Source organism: Rhinatrema bivittatum, chromosome 2, assembly GCF_901001135.1.
Source record: "Rhinatrema bivittatum chromosome 2, aRhiBiv1.1, whole genome shotgun sequence".
In the NCBI taxonomy this organism is placed as follows: domain Eukaryota; kingdom Metazoa; phylum Chordata; class Amphibia; order Gymnophiona; family Rhinatrematidae; genus Rhinatrema; species Rhinatrema bivittatum.
The window spans coordinates 756,748,874-756,767,122 of NC_042616.1; the positions used below are offsets into that span (position 1 = coordinate 756,748,874).

An 18,249-nucleotide genomic window follows, 5' to 3' on the forward strand; every position below is an offset into this window, starting at 1 on the left:
GATGGCCTTATCTTCGCTAAGTGCCCCTTTAACCCCTCGATCATCTAACGGTCCAACTGACTCCCTCACAGTCTTTCTGCTTCAGATATATTTTAAAAAGTTTTTACTGTGAGTTTTTGCCTCTACGGCCAACTTCTTTTCAAATTCTCTCTTAACCTGTCTTATCAATGTCTTACATTTAACTTGCCAACGCTTATGCATTATCCTATTTTCTTCTGTTGGATCCTCCTTCCAATTTTTGAATGAAGATCTTTTGGCTAAAATAGCTTCTTTCACCTCCCCTTTTAACCATGCCGGTAATCGTTTTGCCTTCTTTCCACCTTTCTTATTGTGTGGAATACATTTGGATTGTGCTTCTAGAATGGTATTTTTTAACAATGACCATGCCTCTTGCACACCTTTTACTTTTGTAGCTGTTCCTTTCAGTTTTTTTGTAACTATTTTTCTCATTTTATCAAAGTTTCCCTTTTGAAAGTTTAGCACGAGAGCCTTGGATTTGCACACTGTTCCTCTTCCAGTCATTAAATCAAATTTGATCATATTATGATCACTATTGCCAAGTGGCCCCCACCATCGTTACCTCTCTCACCAAATCCTGTTCTCCACTGAGAATTACATCTAAAATTGCTCCCTCTCTCATCGGTTCCTGAACCAATTGCTCCATAAAGCTATCATTTATTCCATCCAGGAACTTTATCTCTCTAGCGTGTCCCGATGATACATTTACCCAGTCAATATTGGGGTAATTGAAGCCTCCCATTATTACCGCACTACCAATTTGGTTAGCTTTCATAATTTCTCTTAGCATTTCACTGTCCGTCTCACCATCTTGACCAGGTGTACAGTAGTATACTCCTATCACTATAGTCTTCCCCGACAAACAAGGGATTTCTACCCATAAAAATTAAATTGTATATTTAATCTCGTGCAGGATGTTTATCCTGTTGGACTCTATGCCATCCCAGATATAAAGCACCACACCGCCTCCCGGGTGCTCCTCTCTGTCATTGCGATATAATTTGTACCCCGGTATAGCACTGTCCCATTGGTTGTCCTCCTTCCACCATGTCTCTGAGATGCCAATTAAGTCTATGTCATCATTCACTGCTATACATTCTAATTCTCCCATCTTACTTCTTATACTTCTGGCATTAGCATACAAACATTTCAAAGTTTGTTTTTTGTTTGTATTTTCATTCTGCTTTTTAATTGATAGGGATAAGTTAGAATTTTTTTAGCTCAGGTGAGTTTTTAGTTACAGGCACTTGGACTACTTTTCTTATTATTGGAACCTCACTGTCGGGATGCCCTAATTCTAATGCATCATTAGTATCCTTTGAAGATACCTCTCTCCGAACCATGCGCTGCTGAGCGACTGTCGGCTTTCCCCTTAGAGCAGCTTTTAAACTAGAACAATCTCCTTTTTAAAGGTTAGCGCCAGCAGTCTGGTTCCACCCTGGTTAAGGTGGAGCATATCCCTTCGGAAGAGACTCCCCCTTCCCCAAAAGGTTCCCCAGTTCCTAACAAAACGGAATCCCTCTTCCTTGCACCATTGTCTCATCCACGCATTGAGACTCCGGAGCTCTGCCTGCCTCTGGCGACCTGCGCGTGGAACAGGGAGCATTTCAGAGAATGCTACCCTGGAGGTTCTGGATTTAAGTTTTCTACCTAAGAGCCTAAATTTGGCTTCCAGAACCTCCCTCCCACATTTTCCTATGTCGTTGGTGCCCACATGTACCACAACAACCGGCTCCTCCCCAGCACCGTCTAAAATCCTATCTAGGTGACGCGTGAGGTCCGTCACCTTCGCACGAGGTAGACATGTTACCAGGCGATCCTCACGCCCACCAGCCACCCAGCTGTCTACATTCCTAATAATCGAATCACCAACTATGATGGCCGATCTAACCCTTCCCTCCTTGGCAGTAGGCCTTGGGGAGATATCCTCGGTATGAAAGGATAGTGCATCACCTGGAGAGCAGGTCCTTGCTACAGGATCCTTTCCTGCTACACCAGGTTGATGCACTCCAATCATGAGACCTTCTTCCTCCAAGGCAGCACCAGGGCTGTCAGTCTGAAGTTGGGACTTGGCTACTATGTCCCTGAAGATCTCATCTATATACCTCTCTGTCTGCCTCAGCTCCTCCAGGTCTGCCACTCTAGCCTCCAGAGATCGGACTTGTTCTCTGAGAGCCAGGAGCTCTTTGCATCGCATGCACATGTTCAACTTCTCACCGGTAGGTAAAAAATCATACATGTGACACTTGATGCAAAAGACTGAGAAGCCCCCCACTCGATGCAAAAGACTGGGAAGCCCCCCACTTTTCTTCATTCCCCCTGCTGTTGAAGCAGAGAGTTATGCTGGATATGCATGAAGTTTCAGTCTTTCTCCCCTGCCGTTGAAGCAGAGAGCTATGCTGGATATGCATTGAAAGTGAAGTATCAGGCTTATTTGGTTTAGGATAGTAACCGCCGTAACAAGCAAGCTCCTCCCTGCTTGTTTTGTGAATGCAAATCCTTTTTTCCACATTTCCTCTTGCCGTTGAAGCTTAGAGCAATGTTGGATTAGAGCACTGTTGGAGTCACTTTAACCGTGTGTATGTTTATTGAATAAGGGTATTCTCTCCAGGTAGTAGCCTTCATTCCCGCGAGCCACCCACTCTTCATTCACGTCCTCTAGACTTTATGGATCCACAGTGTTTATCCCACGCCCCTTTGAAGTCCTTCACAGTTCTGGTCTTCACCACTTCCTCCAGAAGGGCATTCCAGGCATCCACCACCCTCTCCGTGAAGAAATACTTCCTGACATTGGTTCTGAGTCTTTCTCCCTGGAAGTCTCAGAAACATCTTCCAGGTTCACTGAGATTTCTTTCAGTTATTGACTTAGCATTATTTTCTGCTATGGTTTTTTTCTAGTGGATTGTTTAGGATTGCAGAGAACTATATTAAGTTAGCGTGAAATGCTAATTTGTCTGGAATTTTTTAGGTCAGTATTTTTGAGCAATATTATACTGTTATTACTTCATGGCTGCACTCATGGAGTAAGGATGGGATGATAGAGAGCATATTGTTTTGGGAGCTGTTTGCTAATGTGGTACTTTGAGATCATGGTATTTTAAGACTAGCAACTAGCAAATTCTCTTTTTGTTAGAAAACCTGGGAGTAGATATCAACTGTTTTATCAGCCCAGTCTGGGGTGGTGGTGGATCTACTTAGGATGTTGGTTTTAGAGTGTTAATGGGTGAACATAGACTCTTGGGTGAAGCAAGTTCTGGGTCATGATAACAGTATACCTGATGCATTATTGCAGGGTCTATACTCTCATTTCAGGTTGTTGGCATCTGAAACAGTGGTATATGGGGAGAAAGTTCCTTTGGGATGTCTGGGCAGTGTAGAAGACCAGCACAATGAAAGTTTACGAGAAAGCATGATCAGATTTTGGCAATTCTTGTGGGGCTCATAATGGACATTGTGTGAAAGTAGAAGTTATGGAAGTGGTTAAGTTTATCATTAGAAAGAAGTGTCACACCCATATTCAGGTTCTCCTCTGAGTCATGGGGGCTACACACTAAATACTGGCTAAGTCTTTGGTAACACATTTTCTTTCTCTCAGTTGCCTGGAGAAAGGAAAAACCTCCTAAGTATTAGATGTCTCTCTCTCTCTCTCTCTGAGGGCCAATAAACAAGTTGCACATAACTTTACTATGACATTGTTTAAACATGAAATATGGTACTTGATGCAAGTTTCTTTCAAATAATATCCATATAGAAATTTAAAAATAGTAAATATGTGGTTCTGTGATTCCTTGATCACATACATACTAATTGCTCAGGGCCACTTCCTTACCTTTGACTAGAATATAAACCTCTCTAGGTATTATGTGAAAAATGAGCTCCTCTTCCCAATTTAGTTTCCCGTTCAAATACTTGGGATCCAAATGCTTCTTCTCTGCCTCTCTATTGTACTGGTTTGTTAGCTACTTGACTTTCTTCTGCATACCGAATAGGTATCTTCTTAACTTCTCCTCTGTATATGAAATAGATATCTATTGTGGTTAAGTTCCTTATCAGTGCCACTTCTTCTCTTCTCCTCTCACTTTCTCCTTCTTCCTCTGTTTGCCAGATAAGCAATTTGACCAAGAAAATGTCTCCTCTTCTCTGTTTGTGGGCAGGAAGGGTGAATAAAAGCTTCCTTCCAAAGAAACATCCACTTAAGAAGTAAACTACTCAAAAAAATCTTTTAGAGCTAATTTATCATGCACCAGAGTGAATTGAAAATTACTTTCTTTACTTCCAAGACTCTTCTGCCAAAGCTTTGTTCTTTTACTCTGAAAAAATTAAGAGACTGAAAGAAAACACTTTTTCTCTTTCTAAAGCCAAAATAAATAGCTGCATAGACACTAGGAAGAGGATCAGTTGTTTTCATGCAAGCAGGAGCAAACCAGACCATTACAGCAGCCTCTAGTGGGAGTTCTATGGCATAGGTGGTAAACTGTTCTAAGAACATAAGAAATTTCCCATACTGGGTCAGACTGGGGGTCCATCAAGCCCAGCATCTTGTTTCCAACAGTGGCCAATCCAGGAAATAAGTATTTGGTAAGTACCCAAATATTAAATAGATCCCATGCTACTAAATGATCCAATGACAACGACAAACCTTTTCCATAGGAAAAAAATCAGCAGAACCAGGGGTCACGATTTGAAGCTCCAGGGAGGAAGATTCAGAACCAATGTCAGGAAGTATTTCTTCACGGAGAGGGTGGTGGATGCCTGGAATGCCCTTCCGAAGGAAGTAGTGAAGACCAGAACTGTGAAGGACTTCAAAGGGGCGTGGGATAAACACTGTGGATCCATAAAATCAAGAGGCCGTCAATAAAGAGTGGGTGGCTCGCCAGAATGACGGCTACTGCCTGGAGATAATACCCTTATTCAATAAACATACACATGGTTACTGTGACTCCAACATCACTCTAAGCTACAACAGCAAGAGGAAATGTGGAAAAAAGGATTCGCACTCACAAAGTGGGGAGTAGCTGGCTTGTTACGGCGGTTACTACCCCAAACCAAATAAGCCTGATACTTCACTTTCAATGCATATCCAGCATAGCTCTCTGCTTCAACGGCAGGGGAGGAGAAAAACTGATACTTCACGCATAGCTCTCTGCTTCAACGGCAGGGGAGAAGAAAAACTGATACTTCACGCATATCCAGCATAGCTCTCTGCTTCAACGGCAGGGGAGAAGAAAAACTGATACTTCACGCATATCCAGCATAGCTCTCTGCTTCAACGGCAGGGGAGAAGAAAAAAGGATTCGCACTCACAAAGCGGGGAGTAGCTGGCTTGTTACGGCGGTTACTACCCCAAACCAAATAAGCCTGATACTTCACTTTCAATGCATATCCTGCTTCAACCGCAGGGGAGAAGAAAAACTGATACTACACGCATATCCAGCATAGCTCCCTGCTTCAACGGCAGGGGAGAAGAAAAACAACCAATAAGGGCTGAATAACACAGTCTGGGTAAAACAAATAAACATGGGTGTAGCTTGCTTATTGCGGCGGTTACTACCCCTACTACCCCTAACTAATCAAGCTTGATATTTCACTTGGTTGCAGCTCCATCACTGCTCTCTACATTAATGGTGGGGGTGGAAGAGAAATAGAACCAAAGAGCTAAGAGAAACAGATAAGTATGAGAAAAAAATGTGAAGCTTGCTGGGCAGACTGGATGGGCCGTTTGGTCTTCTTCTGCCGTCATTTCTATGTTTCTATATGTTTCTATAAATCCAGGAATAAGCACTGGCTCTTTCTGAAGTCAATTTGATTAATAGTAGTTTATGAACTTCTCCTCCAGGAACTTGTCCAAACCTTTTTTAAACCCAGCTAAATTAACTTCCTTAACCACATCCTCTAGCAATGAATTTCAGAGTTTAATTGTGTGTTGAGTGAAAAATAATTTTCTCTGATTTGTTTTTTTTTTTTACTTTTTATTGTAATACATTTAAATTAAAAAATACATTAACCTTGTACAGAAAACATGAGGGATACATTAAAAAGAAAAATAATTAGGGTAAATACCATAATACAATATATATATATTCCATTGATTATGTGCTATCATCGAAAGTAACAAGAGGGGGAGGAGTACAAATAGGAGACTATAATAAGAAAAGCTAAATAAGAAAATAGCTTAGGCAAGAAGAACAGCAATTAATGACAAATCAAGACTACTGGTTAATCATAAGAGCAGATGAAGATGTTCAAATTTTTCTAGCGTCTATAAAGGACTTTCGTGGTTCAAGAGTAAAGAAAACAAAAGAATCTGTACAATATTTAACAAAACATTTGTAAATATAATGTAAATTAAGAGGCACTCAAGGCTAATGTATCATTTCTAAGCGACAAAAAAACAAAAAAGATTTTTCTTCTCTCCTGGGTGAGACGAGATAAGTCCGGATAAATTCTCACTAATTGACCATGAAAATTAACATTCAAATTCCTGAAATATGAAACCATAACTTTACTCAAATCAACCTCTGTAATTAAAGAACTCAATAACATAGCATGCTCAATTATTTTGGGTCCAGAAGTCTCTAGGAATTCAGTCAAGTTAAGCATATGAGCTAAACTAGGAACATCTTGATCTGATGAAGCGATAGGATGAGAAGACAATGGAAGAAACATAACTTTATTAATAGAGGGTAGCATCTAAATCATATATAACCCTTCAATAAAGTATCTTTTAAGAGTCAACATGGGAAGATACCCCATAATCTTGAAAAAATGGAAGAAATGAAGATTAAGCCTCCAAGAGGCATTTTCCAGGTACTCGGTCCTGCAGGAGAGAGCACCTTGTTCCTGAATCATGGAAGCAAGTCTTCCTTAAGATAGGAAAGAGCATGCTGATGTTCCTGTAAAGAAAGCTCATGCATGGAGATCTGAAGCACCAATTTAGAGGAAATAGTACATTTTCGTAACTGAAGCAGAAATTAACTGGTCAATTTTAGACATAAACTCCCATAAGTTATCCAGTGTTACCACAAGCGGTCAGTCAGTAATTGAAAGAAACTAAACAAGAACAGAACTATCTGAAGATCCAAAACTGGAGACACCACCAGCAGGTACAAATCGGAAGTCACTGAAGTAACCAAGGTCCACTGCACAGAATCTGGAACATTGGGAAATGTCACTGTAGCCAGCATTACAAGTAAAGAAGGCACAAAAACCTCCTCTGCCTTCTCCTGCACAGATGCTGGGGATGCATCATCATCCAGCGCCAATGCAACCTCACAGAAAGAATCGCATCTATCTCCTGGCAGGTAATCATGATCCCAGGAGCTGTGGGAAACCTCCTCCCCTGGCAGGACCGATACTTGTTTGCCAAGCCCAGCAACAGGGATCTCACCACTGGCAATACCAGGAACCAAAGCCATGAAAGCTGTGTTCCTTTGCTGGCCAGGCAAGTGAGAAGGTTCAGCAGGGAAAACCCTCACTTTCCCTTTCTGTTTAGGAGCCATATGTGCAGAAATTCCTTAATAGGTAACCAAAGGATCAGCAAAGCAACTTCCATGGCTACCTTCTCCCTACCATTTTGTTCCTCCCCCACTCTCCCATTTTCAGTATGCATTATCTGAAAGAGTAAATACCCATTCAAATCCTTTCATGATCCTATAGACTTCTATCATATCCCTCCTCAGTCATCTCTTCTCCAAGCTGAACAGCCCTAACCTCTTTAGCCTTTCCTCATAGGGGAGCCATTCCATCCCCTTTATCATTTTGGTTGCCCTTATCTGTACCTTCTCCAGTGCAACTTATATCTTTTTTGAAATGCGGCAACCAGAATTGCAAACATTACTCAAGGTGATAGTTTTTCTTTTATGACAGTGGGCATGTGTTATCTAGACCAGTGGTTCTCAACCTTTTTTCAGCCGAGACACACCAGACATGTGTGACACACTGAACATGAGACTGTCACAGGGCTAAATGTAAACATATACTCTGCAGCCACGGGAACCCCCTCGACCCCCGACAATGGGTCAGAACAGAACTAGGTCATTACCCATATGATTCACCATACAAAAAAGATATTCTGGTTCTGGTGACATCTTAGTAAAAGCAAAACAGACTCCCTTTACTACTAGTTACAATAGCCTTCCTTATGAAAAGACAGTAACTTACCACTAATGCATATTCTATTGAGAAAACACAGCAAATAAGATTGATACAAATGCCTACATGCTAGTAAAATACCTCACCTTGGTCACACACAAAGCCGACCTTCACCTAGGACAGAATGACCACAAATTATAAATTTGGAGACAGAAACTGAAATGGAAAACCACAAAAGCCACTCTATATGCAGTGCAAACCTGGAGAAATGGAAACAAATATAGCACCTACCATAGTCCCAGGATCTAATCTGCACCTGCATTATGACATGCACTCCAACAGTAAAAACCCTGTCTATGAAAAGGTAACACTACAAATATTAAACCAGGCCCTAAACAACAATATACTTCCTATTAGGAAAACAGAATAAGCCAAGCTGCTATAGAACCCCATGCAGAAATAATTGTAAAACTATACTAATAAATGTTTCAAAACCGCTGATGAAAGAATAACATCCCACAATTAAAAACTCATAAAAATTATTAAAAAATTGTCCACATACCAATTAAATATTTCAAAACAGACAGATTACATAATACCCAATAATTAAAATGGCAGTCAATCAAGTAAAATAAACTTAGAAAGACACCTATACTTACCATCTCCAGCAACTCTACTACTCCTTTCTCTTGCAGGCCAAAAGCACTCACCAGAAGCAGCAGCAGCTGCTGAAGCTCTGTTTTCACGATCCTCTTGTTAGGGCCCACAACCAGTCACTCACTCACATACACACCCCAAATTAGACCCCATGACCAGTCTTGGTCTCTCATGCACACATCAGACTTCTTCCTGACCAGTCTCTCTCTCTGTCAAGCTCAAAATCACACACAAATTCTCTTGCACCCATTCACACCCACACACCCACACACACACACACGCATACCAGCCTTCACCCAGGCACCCATTCACACACACACACACACACCAGCCCTCACCCAGGTACCCATTCACACTCACACACACCAGCCCACACCCAGGCTCCCATTCACACCCACACTCACATTCTCACATGCATGCACCAGGCCTCACCGCCAAAACTCTTCTTCCTTCGCTGCAGGGATGGGCTGCGGCTTTACTCCAGCGGGACTTCTTTTTCGCCGCCACGGGTCAGTCTTCCTCTTCACCACCACGAGGATCGGATCCCGTGATGGCCTTGATTCGTCGGGGTTGGGTTTTTTCTTCGTCTTGCTTCATTGGGGTCAGGTTTCCTCTTCACCACCACAGGGATGAGTTCCCGTGGCGGCCTTGCTTCGACACTGCAACTCTTCCCAACCTCCCATCCCTGGCCTATGCTGTGTCCCTTCCTCCTACCTCACCGGCCAATCAGAAGCTTTCTCCCTTCTTTCTACTCTCACGGGCAGGTAAAAAAGGAGGAGGCTTCCGAATGGCCTGCGCAGGGGAAGGAAGAATGGAAGATGCTTGCCATTGGCCCACAGGGGCAGGGAATGGGGAAACATAACATGGCAGTAGGACACTGGGAGCCGCAACACACCTGCCGATGCTTGGCGACACACCATTTGAGAATCGCTGATCTTGACAACAGTTTAAAGTGATGCCGAAATCAATTTTGAATAGTTTGGGGGTGGAGATTGGGGGTTGTAATTGAGTGAAAAACCAGGGATGAAGTGGGATCAAGTAATATAATTATTGTTATAGGCAAAGATGGGACATGAGTGTATGAGAGTGATAGTGCCACATTTGTTTTGGCAGCAAAGGGGGAAATGATTAGATAGAAAAATGGGATTGATCTGAGAATGAAGAGGAATCTTAGGGTGCTTTCTGGGGATACAAGTGTTTTTTGTCTAATATTATACAGAGGAGGTTATGATATGATGGGAGCTGAAGTCTGAGAAAGCTGTGGAAAGAGGGAGGAAGAAGATAAACTCATAAGTTGGCAACTTTGAGCAGCAGTTGGATTCTTTAGTGGTAGGACATGAATCATTGATGTGGACTCTATAGGCCTGTTAGGGTTATTCTGGTAAATATTTAATTTAAAGCTGTAGAAGGAAACTCAATCAGTTTCTGGTTGGGGTGACCCAGATAAATTTCAAGACTAATCTGGGTCATGGCGGCAATGCCATAAAGTTAGTATGAATCTGGTATTAGCCTGATTTCATAGTAGGTGAGGCTGGAATGGTAGAATGAGCTTGGTTATTTGGGGCAGCAATCATGTGGATATTAGGATGTGTGGATGTTTGGGATGGCAACATAATCAAGAAGCATCTTCCTAACTAGGTCATTACACATAGCTGGGCTTGCATGTCTTTTTCTGGTGTTTCCTTGTAGTGTGTATATATATATATATATATATATATTTTTTTTTTTTTAAATTTTGCTTTTTAAGTTGCATAAACAAGATCATGCTTGTCAAGAAACAAAGAAACATTTAAATAAGAAAAGAGAAAAATAAATCAGATATCTTCACAGGATTTAGTCCCAATAAGGAGGTGGAGAATTAAATATATGCAGGGAAACTAAATGGAAAAATTGTAATAAAGAAAAGGCTTAGCAAAAAACTCCAGAGAATAATGGATTAGGCATCAAATTATGATTCAACAGGTGTGTTCGCAGTCACTTGCTTTTGATCAAGGAAGAAATGTAACTGATCAGGGGAAAAAAAATTGGTACCTAACTCCAAGGTATTTAATAATACATTAACAGGGGTATCTGAGAAGAGATGTGGTGCCCAAAATTAACACTTCTTGACATATAGCAAAAAACAATTTTCTCCTATCCTGAGTAGTTTTAGATCCATCAGGATATATCCATGGTTTTTTTTCCCAAAAAATAAATCCTTAGATTTATGAAAAAAACATTTTCAAAACCAAATTCAGATCATATTCAAAAACAAATGATACGAGAAGAGTCCCTCTTTCTTCAATTGGAACCTCAGAAGTATTTAGAAAGGTGGAAATGTCCACATCTTGAAGATGAACATTTGAAGCCTCTCATGGTTCGAGAGTTCCTCTTAATCTAGATCCCGATGGTAAAAAGAAGAATTTATTCAATGGTGGAAAATTGGCCTCAGAGATTCCCAAAATGTCCAAACAATATTTCTTTAGCAAATCTCATGGGGATAAAAAAGAAGTTTTAGGAAAAATTAAAAAATCTTAAATTTAAGGGCCTAGCATGATTTTCCCATTGTTCAATTTTTCTATGAGTCAAATTTTTATCCTGGACTAATGCCAAATTTAACTTCTGTATCGATTGGACTTTTGTTGATAAAGTTTCAACCTTTCCTTTTAAAGCATATTGTCTGTTTGAGACTTGCACATTTCAGCAACTCCTTTGACTAAGAGACCAATATCCAAGGCACAGTTAGAAATAGCAGAGTCCACTCTAGTGTGCACAGTTCAAATGTTATCTAAAGAAACCTCTGAGGATCTTACCAATGGTGGTAAAGATTTACTTGAGAGCTGAAGTTTCTCCCAGTTGAAATCTCCAGGAGGGATGGTATCTGGCAGAGCTTTGTTGCCTTGCACTCTGCTGATTTCAGTGCCTGCAACAGCAGCAGCAGCTTCTTCCTGCAATGAAATTCTGCTCCCCTCTGCACCAGTGTCTGCAGCTTCATCAACTGTTGACTGACTGGTGGGCAAGGATCCTGGCACCACAGGCTGCCTTGGAGGGTGATGCCCAGGGGGTAAGAGAGTGATATCCAGGCCATAGGAGTCCGGATCACCCTGCATCCAATCTCCAACAGGCACAATCCCCTATATAATCTCTGAAGAATGGTTCACCACTAAATCGAGAATTTGTTGTCCAAAAGGGCAAAAGGGGAACTGATTTGGAGGGGAAACTCCTCAGACAATCCTTAAGTTTAGAAGGCATAATTTTTCAGAGGAAAAGAGATGCACAGACACTGAGGCGAGTCATTATGCCGCCATCTTAACTCCTCCCCTGTTTCCATGTAGTATTTAATACATAGGTTGACAGCAGATGGTATAGGGTGTTACAGTTGTTTAAAACCAGATTTGTTACTATTAATGTAGCTGTGGTCATAATTTTCCACAGATAAACAATGTCCTATGAATGCTATTGATTGCTTGAGATTGGCATAAGAAGGTTAAAGGGGTACTTAGAGAAGATAAGGTCATCGCAGAAAGATTAAACAATTTCTTTGCTTCAGTGTTTACTGAAGAGGATGCTGTAGAGAGACCCATTCCGGAGAAGGTTTTCATGGGTGATGATTGAAATCAACTGAACCAAATCACAGTGAACCGGGAGATATGGTAGGCCTGATTGACAAACTGAAGAGTAGTAAATCACCTGGACCAGATGGTATACACCCCAGGGTCATGCAAGAATTAAAATATTAAATTTCAGAACTATTAGTAAAAATTTGTAACCTATCATTAAAATCATCCAATGTACCTGAAGTTTGGAAGATGGCCAATGTAACCCTTATATTTAAAAAGATATCCAGGAGTGATCCAGGAAACTATAGACTGATGAGCCTGACTTCAGTGCTGGGAAAAATCGTGGAAACTGTTATAAAGAATAAAATCACAAAACATTTAGATAGACATAGTGTGATGGGACACAACCAACATGGATTTACCCAAGGGAAGACTTGCTCACAAATCTCCTACAATTTTTTAAAGGGGTGACTAAACATGTGGACAAAGGTGAACATGTAAATGTGGTGTATTTGGATTTCCATAAGGCATTCAACAATGTCCCACATGAGAGGCAACTAAAAACTAAAAAGTCATGGGATAGGAGGCAATGACAGTTTGTGGATTGCAAGTTGGTTAAAAGACAGGAAACAGAGAGTAGGATTAAATGGTCTGTTTTCACAGTGGAAAAAGGTAAACAGTGGAGTGCCTCAGGAATCTGTACTTGGACCGGTGCTTTTTAATATATTTATAAATTATCTGGAAAGGGGTACGACAAGTGAGGAGAACAAATTTTTGGATGACACAAAATTATGCATAGTAGGTATATCTCAAGCGAAATGTGATGAATTGCAGGAGGATCTTGTGAGACTGAATGATTGGGCTTTCAAATGGCAGATGAAATTTAATGTGCACAAGTGCAAAGTGATGCATGTAGGGAAAAATAATCCTTCATGTAGTTACCAACCAGGAAAGAAATCTAGGCATCATAGTGGATAATACATTGAAATCGTCGGCCCAGTGTGCTTTAACAATCAAAAAAGCAAACAAAATGTTAAGAATTATTAGAAAGGGAATGGAAAATTTATTTATTTATTTTATTTATGGATTTTATATACCGGGAGTTCCTGTATACAAAACATATCACTCCGGTTCACAGTTAAACGGTAATAACTACTGCCGTGTGGCAGTTTACATGGAACAAATCAGAACTTGATCTAATAAGAATGAGCGAACCAACTAACTAGTTTCAACTTTTAAACAAATAAAAAATAAAAAATAAATAAAAAAGGCAATATAAATCTTAATTAAAATAAATAGTGCAGAGAATAATACATTAGAACCAAAGGACAGGGTTGTTATGGGTTGTTATATAAGTTAGTTCTTATTGTAAAATAAAACAGAGGATGTCATAATGCCTCTGTATCATTCCATGGTGAGACCACACCTTGAATACTGTGTGCAATTCTGGTCACCTAATTTCAAAAAGGATATAGCTGCACTGGAGAAAGTGCAGAGAAGGGCGACCAAAATGATATAGGGCATGGAACGGCTGCCCTATGAGGAAAGGCTAAAGACGTTAGGGCTGTTCAGTTTGGAGAAGAGATGACTGAGGGAGGTATGATAGAAATCTACAAAATCATGAAAGGACTTGAACAAGTTAATGTAAATTGGTTATTTACTCTCTCAGATAATAGAAGGACCAGGGGGCACTCCATGAAGTTAGCAAGTAGCTCATTTAAAACAAATCGAAGAAAATTCTTTTTCACTCAGCGCATAGTTAAGCTCTGGAATTCATTGCCAGGGGTTGTGGTTTCAGCAGTTAGTGTACCTGGGTTTAAAAAAGGTTTGGATAAGTTCCTAGACGTTAAATCCATAAACCTCTATGATGGTAATTAATAAGCAATCTATCTAATGTTTGGGTACTTGCCAAGTACTTGTATGGGTACTTACCAAGTACTATGATGGTAATTAATAAGCAAGCTATCTAATGTTTGGGTACTTGCCAAGTACTTGTAAATTGAATTGGCCACTGTTGTTATCAGGATACTGGGCTGGATGGATTCTTGGTCTGACCCAGTATGGCAGTTCTTATGTACATGAGTTATGGTTATAGTATTGCGTCTACTCACATTATATTTCTGGCCTGGTGGCAAGATACTATGAGGTAGATCTTAAATAGGTACACGTGCGCGAACAAAAATCCGGGGTCGGCGTGCGCAAGGCTGCGCAAAATCGGCAGCCTGCACGCGCCGAGCCGCACAGCCTGCCTCCGTTCCCTCCGAGGCCGCTGCGAAATCGGAGCAGCCTCGGAGGGAACTTTCCTTCCGCGTCCCCCCACCTTCCCCTCCCTTCCCCTATCTACCCCACCTCCCAGCCCTACCTAAATCCCCCCCCACCTTTGTTGTGCAAGTTACGCCTGCTTGAAGCAGGCGTAACTTGTGCGCGCCGCCTTGGCATCCCCCGGCACAGGCCGCAGTGCCGGGGGACTCGGGACCGCCCACCCCCGAACTGTTGCCACGCCCCCGGCCACGCCCCCTCCCGCCCCTTTTACGAAGCCCCGGGACTTGTGCATGTCCCGGGGCTTTGCGCGTGCCGGCGTGCAAGTACCCTGCGCGCGTAAATCCGGCAGGATTTACCCGCGCAGGGCTTTTAAAATCTAGCCCTATATGTTTTGTTGCTGTAGCTGCTCTTTCTCCTGTTTCCTTGAGAATTATACAGCATTATTCCTGCCTATTATTTTGTGGGAAATCTTTTATATTTTTTTTCTGTCAGCTTTGAAAAATGTCTGTCTCTTCTATCTTTGGTTTTTGCATAGTAGAGGAGGAAATGCATTTCTTGTTTTTCCAGTGTTCCACTGCATGGCGAGTCTGGCTTCTAGGGGTTTCCATTTTAATTTGTTTCTGCTTATTCATTTGTCTTATCTTTTGGCCTAAATCATTGTCATGATTTCTTGGTGCAATTTAGCCCTTCTCCCATTTGCTAGCTCCAGATTTGGACTTTTCCAAATGCTGAGATGTGGACTTCTGATAGACTGAGATGTCGCAAATGATTTAAAACTTTATCATGAAATATGAGAAAAATGTTTTTTATATAATGAAAGACCTCTGGCTTAAATGTTTATTGTGGTGTCCTTTAAAGGATATTTGGACTTATTCTTGGCTCCATATATCCTAACAGGTTTTTTTTTGGGTGGTTTTGTTTACATGCTCTGTAGGATGGTAGAAGTTATCCAAATCAAATTAGCAATGCCCCCTGCTCATTGCGGTGTCTAAAGTTACAAGGAGTAGAAATCTAAGAACCCAAGCTAGGTTTATTTTTCTTTAGGACACCTGAAAAGTGAAGCCAATAGTTACAAGAATTAAGTTGGCTCTGAGAAACAGCTGGCCAGTTAGATTTGGTATACCCCGCTTTCTCTTTGGGGACGGATTGCGCTCTAAAGCACCAGTTAGGAAGGGGTTGTCAAACTCTTGTCCTTGAGGACTGCCAGCTGGCATAGTTTTCAGGGTGGCCAAAATACATGAATTAGCTATAATCAGTAGCCCTCTATGCTTGGAAAAATGTTGAAGATTCATTGTGGCTACCCTGAAAACAGCCTTGTTGGATGCCCTGGAGGACTGTAATTTCACACTTACTAGATGCCACACTTACATGGTACCACCAAGGGACAAGAGTCCCTTGGTGGTACCATGGTCTCCTGGTGTCATTTGCTAAGATTCTTATTACTGCTAGGTTTTCCGAGTTTATTTCTGTTCTAAATGAGAAAGGGCTTAGTAAAATATGGGGTGGTCAGCCCTGCAAACTATTGGCAACAAGAAATGTGTTACTTCTGCAGTAATTCCAGTATGTTTGAAAGATTAGCTGACCCCCCTTGATTTTCTTGCACTTACTTTAAAATGACTTCTTTAAGAGTTTACTGCATTTGTGCTTGTGCATTAAATAGCCCATGTGAATAATTCCTGGTTATTCTCTTGCCCATGCAAGGTGTGAAAAATGCTGATGAGAACGAGCTTAAAGAGATAGCCTCAGAACCTGATAGCACTCATGTCTACAATGTTGCTGATTTTAGCATCATGCACACCATTGTGGAAGACCTTACCAAGACTTTGTGTACGAGAGTTGAAGAACAGGTGAAAGAAATTCAAGGTAAATGAGATGTGTACTTACTGCTATCTATTTGCGGAAAAAATTTAGCAAGGTATTGGCTATTCTAATAAATTGAAGCTGAAAATTCCTTAATGGTTGATAGATTTCTGTAAATACTTTTATGGGTGCAAATCTTTGTGTTACGGATGTTTAACAAAGAGCCATTCTTATATACTGAGATGCCCATATTTCAAGTTGTTTGTCTGGCTAAGTTCGGCCTTAGCCAGGCAACCTGCAAGATTTGAATTTTTCGCTGTGTTAACCATTGCTGATTTATTCAGGTAAGGGCAGGGCTAGCTTATAGAGATTCTAAGCAGGATAACATCAGTTTTAATGTTATCCGTATAAGCTATCTGAGCTATATGGGTAAGTCTGGTTGTGATGGAGAGCAGTCCTGAAATTATTCAAATAACTTTATCCAAATAATTTGGACTTTCCCTGGGTGTATTCAGTGGAATGCATAACAATAAACTTTATCCAGATAACTTACCTGCTCCCTGTGCTGCTGAGTATGGATCTCTGTGTAGAGATAGTATATAACAAAGTTGGGCAACTCTGGTCTTCAAGAGCCACAAACAGACCTAGGTTTCAGGATACCCACAATGAATATGCTTGAGACATATTTGCATATAATGGTGAAAGTACATGCCTGAAAACCAGGCCTATTTATGGCTCTTGAGGATCAGAGTTGGCCACCCCTGGTATATAACTGGCATCTTGGAATGAAAGATATGTGCCCCATATTTAATTACTTATGTTCCTAGGTATGTAAATTCATCTTTTAGATAATTTTCTGTAGTCCCCTGTTCATCTCGAAAGTTCATATAGGACAACCTCTTTTTCTGTGGTTCTTTAAAAAGTATCACAGGCTACTAAATGTCAATTTTCTTCAGGATGTATACTAGAACTGCAAATCATATACTGTCAAATGTTGTTTATTTTGTTATTAGTAGCTAGTTATTAATGTATTTCCTTGAAGAAAAGGTTAGCATGAAAGAGTCCATGTGGAGACCTGATACATGCATGTGTATATTATTCTCCTCAAGAAGAACGTGTCTGAGTTACGACTTGAAGATGTGTGGCTCTGCTGACTAAAATTATTGTCACAAGCTATGCTAATGAATACTTAGATATGTTATAAATTCATTTGAACTATTAGGGCTTAAACACTAACATATTATTACATAGTGTCTAAACTCAAATTGCAGCGCAATATGCTATATAATACATTTTATATCTATAGTAACAGAAATTTAGTGCAAAACATTCCAGTGAGCAAAGAGAAAATATATTCATAGTAAAGAGACCTGCTGTAGTATTCTAGAGACTGTATTATTGTCTTTTTGCTTCATACCATCTGCCAATTATTGTACTCTCTCACAGCTTAGAGTTTTCCACTTGTTTCAAGTTGGTTCAGCTTTTAGTGTTGAGGAAGCTTTGGATCAGATTTACAAAATATGGTTATTCTCAGAAGAGAAAAGCAAACATTCTTTTGGTTTCCTTATTAATCTCAGGAGCCTCACGTGGCACTTGGGGAGTGCCAACAAATTTAGTAACGTCTGAAGTAACAGCCAGGGGATTTCGCATTAGTTGGAATCATGCACCAGGCAAAGTGGAAAAGTACAGAGTTGTGTTTTATCCGACAAGAGGAGGACAACCAGAAGAGGTATTTATACCCTCTCCCCCCCCCCCAAAAAACAAAAAACCCTTAAAAAAAAACCAGGAGCTAGAAAGTGCCAACCAGCTTATACCAGAGAAGTTACATTTCATGTGCTATTATATTGTACATTCCTATATGCTGTTATGTTTTATATGCATA

General features: G+C 40.7%; 1 protein-coding gene across 1 annotated transcript in view; it reads left to right on the forward strand.

Moving 5' to 3' along the window:
- COL14A1 (collagen type XIV alpha 1 chain) overlaps positions 1–18,249 on the forward strand; it is a 521,812-nt gene that overhangs the window by 167,101 nt on the left and 336,462 nt on the right. Inside the window, 2 exon segments of the mRNA XM_029591954.1 lie at positions 16,269–16,430; positions 17,945–18,096. Coding sequence (XP_029447814.1) covers positions 16,269–16,430; positions 17,945–18,096 — 314 coding nt within the window.